The 9,297-nt window shown below is 41.8% G+C and overlaps 1 protein-coding gene across 1 annotated transcript; it reads right to left on the bottom strand.

The window, feature by feature from the left end:
- Window positions 1-7,544: 7,544 nt before the first annotated feature.
- Window positions 7,545-8,378, bottom strand: LOC148804324 (uncharacterized). The gene is made up of 2 exons (XM_088900594.1): window positions 8,226-8,378; window positions 7,545-8,108 (listed from the first exon to the last, which is right to left on the bottom strand). The coding sequence occupies exons 1-2, from the start codon at window positions 8,376-8,378 to the stop codon at window positions 7,545-7,547; spliced, it is 717 nt and encodes a 238-aa protein (XP_088756720.1).
- Window positions 8,379-9,297: the final 919 nt, after the last annotated feature.

Below are 9,297 nucleotides of genomic sequence, written 5' to 3'. Positions count from 1 at the left end.
AGATGTCTCCCAAGACTTCTAAGGAGATTGATGGCATGTAAGATGTTCCCTATGCCTCTGTCGTAGGGAGCATCATGTATGCCATGCTGTGCACTCATCCTAACATTGCTCAGGTAGTGAGTATACTAAGCAGATTTCAGGCCAACCCAGGGCAGAAGCACTGGACTGCTGTGAAAAACATACTTAAGTACCTTCGAAGGACAAAAGAGTTATGTCTAGTATTCGACGGTAGCACACTACAGATCCAAGGGTATACAGATGCCGATTTCCATTCGGATCCAGATGATAGAAAGTCTACATCTGGATTTGTTTTCACAATAGGATCGTGTGTTGTTTGCTGGAAAAGCAGCAAATAGGGGTCCACTACAAACTCCACGACCGAGGCTGAGTACATTGCCGCAAGTGAGGCTACCAAAAAAGCCGTGTGGATGAAGAAGTTCGTTCACGAGTTGGCAGTAGTTCCGTCCAGTACATCACCCATCCCATTGTTGTGTGACAACAATGGAGCCATTGCTCAAGCTAAGAAGCCACGAGCCCACTCAAAGTCGAAGCACATCGAGAGGAAGTACCACGTACTGCGGGAGATTGTTGGTAGAGGGGACGTCCTGATTCAGAAGGTAGCGTTAGCGGAAAATGTAGCAGACCCATTGACGAAGCCTTTATCACAGAAAGTGTTTGAGAAACACGTGGAAAGCATGGGACTCTGGCTTGTACCTGATTGGACCTAAGTGCAAGTGGGAGCTGTTAGACAGTAATGTATGCCCTTAGCTTCAATCAGAATGATGTACTTTATGAGTTTATTGAAAATTAATAAAAGTGCATATTTGATTCATGTTCCCTTGGTATGTTTCTGTGTAATACCCTTAAACTGGACACTTAATGAAACTCGTGTTAGTTTAGAATGTTCACAGCCAGTGGGTCGGTCTGGGGAGACCTATCCTGATAAGGCTGACACTGTGGTGCCACCAAGTCGGTTGGGGTGGCCTGTCTCAGCTGCCAGGGTGAGACCCTAGGCACATACAGTGTAGGATAAATTGAATCTTTGAACTGGACCAGATTTCCAGTGTTGCCCTGGACCTTGGAGATTAATGGGCAGAACTGGAATGTTACACCCGACCCCTAGACTCGATTATGATACTGCACTGGGTGTCGGATTGGGCTATCTTTGATGTACCAATCAGTGAGATCCTTAGCGGGGGCCAAAACCTGGGTATGTTGAGACAGTCTGAGAATTCATCTGAGTGGGTGATCGTAGTGACAGGATCAGCCCCTTGGTCAGACAAGGGTAATGATCGGGGATGCATTCTCACTGATGGAAACCAAGACTACCAGCAGCCGATTTCAATCGTTGAGATTTGTTTTACAAAATATATTTTATATGAGATATAAAAGTATATAAATTATGGTTTCTAAAATGTTTGCAAGAAGGTTTTAATTCCCGGGATCCATATAAGTAGAGAGTGCAACACTATTCCTTGCAGCCGAGGGAGAGGTCATCTCTTGTCGGGCAGTGTATGATCATTATGGGCTGAGAGGTTAAGTGTAAGACCATTGAGGATAATACCTGATGGGCTAATCTTGCATCTGCCCACAATCCCTGGGTGTTACAAGGTGGCTTGGCCCAGGGACCACTTAGGGTAAGTGTTGGGTCCATAGAGCCCATTTGATGGGTTTCAAGGGGTGCACTGTCCATAACAATGTATTCGGCCAGGCCTTGTAACAAAGGCTGGGCCGAACCCATGTAGCTGATGTGTAGATCAATGCTTGGGTCCCTTGCCATACAAGGAAGCCCAACTGGGCAGTAGTTAGGAAGGTTAAGTGAGCACATAAGCTCAATGGGCCTAAAGCCCATTTCGAACTGGGCTATTTAATTAGTTAATTATGGGGGGAATTCTAATATGGATTAGCAGATAGGATAGGGTCTTGACCCTATCCACTCAGAGAGTCCAGATCTGAATGTGATTCAGATCTAGAAACCTCATAATGGGATTAGGAGAAAGCTAATCTAATCTGCAGATAAGATAAGGGTTTATCTTTATCACCTAAAGAGAGGACTGATCCAAATATGATTTGGATAAGCAGCTCCTAATTGGATTAGGAGCTGATCTTTTAAATTAACAAAAGAAGGAGGGGGCGGCAGCCTTTAGAAAACACACATTCAGATCCTCTTCAGGGCTAAAATCAAAGATGGAAGAATTAAGCATCCCTGCAGAATTCTTTCTTGCCGCCTCCCTGCTCTTGCCGCCCATGTTTACCAGTTCGATCTTCAGTTGTGTGAGAAGTCAGGATTCGATCTTGACATCAATTCTTTCCGGAAAAAATTGATAGGAAGTTGTGCTCACGTGCCATCCTGTTGATTCTTGCGAATGATAGAGTTCTTGGAAAAGAACATTACTTCATCATGCACTACACCATCTTCAGTGGGAGTAGTCTTTGGATCCTTCCTTGGGCGTGAACACCTTCGTTGGGGGATATTATTTCTCCGTATCAGGCATAATCCTCTCCTACTCCTTTTGGTTCAGATCTGGTTCAGTTTATGGTTCAAGCATAATCCTTGAAAATATGATTTTCTAAATAGGGAATGCGATTCCCAGTTGAAGGGAGAGAAAAATTTTTGAAATTCGCCCCCCTCATTCTGCAATCTTTGAGCGTTCATAGGATGGATCTCTCATCCCTTCATTTAGATCAGCAGATAGGATAAGGGAGTGTCGCTATCTACTCAGAGAGTCCAAATCCAAATAGAGATTTGGATTAGGAAACTCCTAATTACATTAGGAGGAGAACCTCTCTTAAAGAGAGTCTATATCCAAATACAAGATTTGGATTAGGAAACTCCAAATGAGATTAGGAGAACCTCTCTTTAAGGCTATAAGTAGAGGAGCAGAGCAAACCTCCATATCATCCCATCAGTCTACTGATTTAAGAGAGAGGACAGCATACAGTTTGACTGCTTCTGTCTTCTACTCTGGCTCTCTCCTGCTATTGCCACCATACCAGTTCGATCTCCACTATGAGAGAGATCAAGAAATGGTTCTTGATATTACCTTTTGGTAAAAAAGTTAATCAGAAGTCGTGCTCACTATCCCTCCATCAGATTCTTGCTGAAGAGCCATCCTGTTGATTCTGCTTCATCCTACACCGTGTCATCTTCGGTGGGAGCAGTCTCTAGATCTTTCCTTGGGCGTCAACACCTTCATTGGAGGTTATTGTTACTTTGTATCAAGTATAATCCTCCACTCCCTTTTGGTTTCAGATCTGGTTTGGTTTAGGTTCAAGATTGATCCTTGAAAATGTAGTTTTCTAAAATAGGGAATGTGATTCCCATGTGGGAGAGAGAGAAATTTTTGAAATTCCACCCAACCTTCCTGCAGGGTTCGGTCATCCATATGATGGATCTCTCATCCCTTCTAGAGATGGAGTGTTTTTGTAAAAATCTGAGCACAAGAGGGCGTCTCCTATCTGCTAAACCCAAAATGGCGCCCCCCTTCCACTGTATTAGCATACTCCCCTCTCCTTAGAAAACCCTAGGGCACCTCTCCGCTCATTCCTTTCATCCTTAACAAACCCCAGCCGCCCCTAACTGCTAAATCCTCACCTTCCATAACTTCTAATCTCCACCATCCATTCTAGGGCACTTTCTTTTTAGCATTCTAACCCTAGGGAGCCACCTAACTTCTAATCTTAACCATTCAGCATTTAGCCATTAAATCTCAGCCCTATATAATATTGGGTGCCCTCTCCTTTTCTTTTCAAGCTTAGGATCACCTTAGAACAATCCTAACCCTCCATTCTAAACCCTAGGATGCCCATATTTCTGCAAAAACCCACCTGCTGCCCCCTCTTTTTCTCTAATCTCAGTTTTATCCACCATTCTCTATAAAAAGGACTCCAAGGGCCCTGGAGAAGGGGTTGGTCAACTCACCCAGTTCACAAGGTTAAGGTTTCTTGAGGAATTCAAGGGTTGTAGAAGGGGGGGGGGGGGGGGACACCTAGTTCTTGTCAGGAGGGGTTCCTACAAGTTGTTCAACCAATCTGCAGCTACCGCCACTGGATCTAATCAACCATCATTTTATTTTCTTTATTTTCTTTCATGCTATTTTTATTTCAGCAATCTTTTAGATTTAATTTCTGTTCGTATGTGTGTTTTGCAGATCCGAATTCATCTGGTTCAAGGCTAAGGTGTCTCGAGGGGTTCGAGGGCTGAAGAAGGGAAGGACGCCCAGATCTTGTCAAGAGGGGTTCTTGCAAGCCTTCCAGCCAATCTACAGCTACCACCACTAGATCCAAATTTTGGATCACTTTTATTTATTTCTTTTGTTGATTTCAGTGTTCTTTTATTTCTGAATTTTCATTATTGTCTTGTTTAATTCCGAACCTTTAATTTCAACATTAATAAATTTCATTTTCTTATTTCCTGCAATTCCCAGTTCCATTTTCTTTTATTTGTTCGGAACGAGAAAATTATAATTTTTCCCTCGCATCCCTGTGGATACAACCCGCTCTCACCATTAACTACGTTTGTAGTTGTTTTGAGAATTGGAGAAATTTATAAATATTAAAACTGGTGTTCCGAAGTGGTTACCGACACGCTTCTGGCTACATCATGTATATAATTAATTCAATTCGGATTTTAATCGAATCGGATCAACGTGAATTCAAATTCAAATTTGATAAATTAATCGGTAAAATGTATAAATTCAAATTCAACCGTTAAATTTATTGAACCATTCGAATTCGATTTGGTTACGTCGGATATCGAATTCAGAATTGGATAATCGAATACGTTTACACCCCTACATGTATGCATTTTACTAATGCTATCTCCCCACATTGCATGATATAGAACTGATAAAAACCACTTAATGATGAATTCATTATCCCCAATTCCCCCATTGCTTCATCATCCGACCGACTTAGTCACCAACTCACAAGTGTAGGTGAAGTTTGATGAGAGGTTATGCAGCCCTCATTGGCATGTAAGCTAACGGAACAGTGGGATGACCACCTACAAATTTGGCAACATCTTGAACTCGCCTTTGCATGATACCCCATCGGTTAGAAACATCATGGCCTGAATTGCCTCTATTTAGCAATCCGTGGAACAAGGGCCTTTACTCTTCGTGCTCTTCTTAGCCTCTCCTGAAAGGGATAGGGTTTATAGCTACTTTAACATCTGAATTGGCGTTGTGTTTGACAATGTAATCAAAGTCAACATGCTGCTATGAGTGCAAGAGAGAGCTGATTTTCTTAACCCCATGCACTAAAATGTATATGGGTTTTTGGAGGGATCCACTCCACTACAAACATCTCTTTGATTTAATGTAGTCGAGTTTTGTTTTTTTTTCTCTCTTTTTTTTTTTTACTAGTTGCGGTGCTACAATCATCTATTGTTTGAAATTCATCCACATGAACATTGCGACTAATGTTGCACTTCCTTTCTTTATTATAGAGACACTTGCGAAGCGCTCTATTTGGTGGAAGCACAATTCATTTCAGGTCACATGAGATCCATTTGCTTCTATGGGTCGAGCTGAGCTAGGGCTTCACCACTTGGTACATTTGTATGGCTTCATCATCAGTAGGCCCTTGCAGACCTTTAATGGTCTGGGGTCCCTAGGTCCAGAGCTTCGTAGGCTTTCGGGTCCGAAGTCTCTTGGATTTAGGGATTAGCTTGTATAGATCCTTTTCACTAGTGAGACACAACATGCAAAGCTTCATCAGCAGCGAGACCTCGCAGACCTTCAATGGTCCGGGGTCCCTAGGTCCAGAGCTTCGTAGGCTTTCGGGTCTGAAGTCTCTTGGATTTAGGGATTATCTTGCATAGAGCTTCTTCACAAAAGAATCACATCATCTGGAGTTTCATCAACAGTAGGCCCTCACAGACCTTTAATGGTCTGGGGTCCCTAAGTCCAGAGTTTCATAGACTTTTGGGTCCGAGATCTCTTGGATTTAGGGATTACCTTGCACAGAGCTTCTTCACTTGAGAGTCACATCATGCAAAGCTTTATCAACCGCAGGCCTTCGCAAACCTTCAATGGTCCAGGGTCCCTATGTCCAGAGATTCGTAAACTTTCAAGTCTGAGGTTTCTTGGATCTAGGGAGTAGCTTGCAAAGAGCTTCTTCACTAGAGGACTTGATGCACAAAGCCTTCTCTTCTTCAAGGTAATGTACTTTTATAATTTTTTATTGTATTAACACTTCTCTTTTGCTTATGCAAGTGATGTCTTCTTCTGGTTCATTTGGTTTTGAAGCTTCATCGCCATCTTTGATACATCCTCTGCCGAAGAAGAAATTGCCTCAAGAAAGAAGATTAGCAAAGTCTGAAGACCTAACTGTGAAAGGGTGATACCTTTACTTTCCTTGTAGAATGATCAACACACTTATGGTTGTTATTGATGAACTTTTAACAAGTCCTTGTTGTCAACACAAAGTTGAGTAAGAGAATCTCTTTGAACCTGATGAAGGCATAAAAGATGTGTTGGAAGACAAGAATGATGATTATTCTCCTTGATGATGTGATACTTGGGCATGTATCATGTTGAGGAACAATCCTTCGCTAATCTCATAGTACCAGCTTTTTAATTTCTCCAGATTCATCTCTATCTATCCAACATAGAGGAGTTGTCATGGTTCACATAGTGCTAGAGTCCTTTGTTGCTTCTAGAGAGTTTGTTTGACTTCTATGAGATCTTATGGGATGAGCACATTCCTTTAACATGGGAGGGAGAAGATTCTTCGTACCCTTTTAAGGAAGCTTGTTGTGAAGATCCTTACCCACATGAACGAATGGGTGAAGATCAGTTGACATGTCTTCCACTGATAACAAGAAACCCCACATTGATGTAATGTCTTGTACCTTTCAGGAGGAATGGCAAGGAGTAGAGGAGCAATAATAAAAGCAGGTGGAGCAATACTTTTCCTTAACCTCCAAAGACAATACTCTAGCAAGAAGCAATAGGAAGATAGTAAAGCACTTGTAGCGGAAAAGCTCAGCATGACAAGTTGAAACAATTGAAGGCAGCCAATAAGCAGGAGATGCAAGTCAATGTTAAGTGACAACACAATTTGTAGAAGCATCCATTGCTCTTTGTAAGAGTGTATTTAATTATGTAAAACTCCAAAAAGTGGTCTTTCTCTTGTCAATGAAACAACTTTTACATTGTAGTCAAATGATGTTGGAAATGGACTTGATATTTCCTTCATTTTCTTTTAAGAGAGAATTTCTCATATTTGACATTTGTTTTGTCGTTCACTGTTTAGGCTCATGTGGACCAGGAGCGTTACAATGCCAAAAAGACTTTTTTTTGTGTTTTTTTTTTTTGTCGTTCATAGTTTAGGCTCATGCGGGCCAGAAGCGTTACAATGAAAAAAGACTTTTTTTTTGTTTTTGTTTTGTCGTTCACAGCTTAGGCTCATGTGGGCCAGGAGCGTTACAATGCAAAAAGACTTTTTTTTGTTTTTGTTTTGTCGTTCACAGTTTAGGCTCACGTAGGCCAAGAGCGTTACAATGCCAAAAGACTTTTTTTTTGTTTTTGTTTTGTCGTTCACAATTTAGGCTCATGTGAGCCATGAGCGTTACAATGCAAAAGAATAGGGGTAGTACCTCTTAAGGTATTTTCCATTAATGGGCCCAAGACATAGACCCTCTGCATGACAAGGAGAAAAGCACCATTAATGTAGACTTCTTTTACCACGTGAGCCCCATCCCATTTAGGGTCAAATTTCCTCCCTGAACGGTGTGAGAGAACAATAGGTCGTCGAACAGCAAAGACAAGATCTCCTTTCTGAAAGGAGCAAAGACGAACATTCTTGTTGAATGCACAAGCCAAACAAGCTTGGTAGCACTCTATTCTTTGTTGAGCATCTAACTTCTTCTCGTCTAGCGCTTCGATCTCAGCTAGTTGTAACTTTGCATTCTCATCTTCTGTAATTCCCTCTTGGATAGCCATCCATAGGGAGTTCATTTGTCTCTCTGGGGGAAGTACAACTTCTACACCATATACTAAAGCAAAAGTAGTTGTATTTGTAGTGGTGCGATAAGATATCTGATATGCCCATAAGGCCTCATCCAAGTGTTCATGCCAATCTCTCTTAGACTTGGACACAATCTTCTCAAGTAATTTACACAGAGTTTTGTTAAAGGCCTTTGCAAGTCCATTGACCGTTGCATTTTACATGGTTGAAAACCTCTACTTAATGCCAAACTTATCACAAAACTGTGTCACCAATGCTGTTGAGAATGGCTTCCCATTATCCGTGATAATATAACGTGGAACATCGTAGCGGTAAACAATGTGAGTCCGGAGGAAGTTGACAACATTTTCTTTCTTTACTTCTCGAAAAAGAACTACTTTAGCCCATTTGGAAAAATAATCCATTGCTGCTAGAATGAAGAGGTGCTAGCAAGAAGACTTAGGCAAAGGGCCAACCACATCAAGTCCCCATGCATCAAATGGCCATGATGCAATTGTAGGATGTAGAGTTTCTGGTGGTTGGTGAATAAAATCCCCATCAAATGGCTTGACATCTTTTGACATTATCAATTGTGTCTTGTACCATTGTTGGCCAATAGAAGCCCATTCGCTTAAGGTGATCATAGAGCTTAGGTCCTGATTTATGAGCACCACAAGCTCTAGAGTGTGCTTGGTCGAGTGCACTTTGGACTTCGTCTCCGTGGATACACCTCATGTAGACATCATTGAAGGAATGTCTATAGAGGTTGTCATTGAGGTATAGGAAATGAGATGCTCAACGTTGTATCTCAGCTCTACGCTTGGGATCTTCGAGCAACTTCCCATGCTACAAGTAGTCAATGAAGGGTTGTCTCCAGTCCCCAACATCTATAGTGAATACAGAAACCACATTGCTCTCTTGCTCTATCTCTTCTTGAGGGGACTTAGGGGGAGAACCCATTTTGCACAAATGGGTATTATTGTTGCTTCATCATCCGTGAGTGCTAAGACTGCCACTAGATTGTTAAGGGCATCTACTTGCTTGTTTTCGTTTCATGGTACATGTTTAATGGTAGCATGCTCAAACTCCTTCAGTAATTGGATTGCATAATGGTGATAAGGAACTAGGTCATCCTTGCGCACCTCATACTTTGTCTTCAATTGGTTGATTACCAACTTCAAATCCCCATATACTATGAGGTGGTGGATTTCCAAGTCAATGGCCATTTTCTAAGCCAATGATTAAAGCTTGATACTCTGCCATGTTGTTAGAGCAAAGCTTAGTTAAGACAAATGAGCATGTGAGGATTTCTCTTTGTGGCGAGACAAATACAACACCAGCACC

The sequence above is a fragment of the Nelumbo nucifera genome, chromosome 1 (assembly GCF_055504915.1).
Source record: "Nelumbo nucifera cultivar China Antique chromosome 1, China Antique-T2T, whole genome shotgun sequence".
Classification (NCBI taxonomy): Eukaryota; Viridiplantae; Streptophyta; class Magnoliopsida; order Proteales; family Nelumbonaceae; genus Nelumbo; species Nelumbo nucifera.
The sequence above is the reverse complement of the archived record's forward strand: the minus strand, read 5'-3'. Positions and strand labels throughout refer to the sequence as shown.

Bases quoted from the DNA above. Each gene is read 5' to 3' on its own strand.
- LOC148804324 (XM_088900594.1), bottom strand. From the start codon at position 8,378: ATGGATTATTTTTCCAAATGGGCTAAAGTAGTTCTTTTTCGAGAAGTA. The intron at 8,109-8,225 runs GTGACACAGTTT...TTACTTGAGAAG, and splicing joins AGCCATTCTCAACAGCATTG to ATTGTGTCCAAGTCTAAGAG.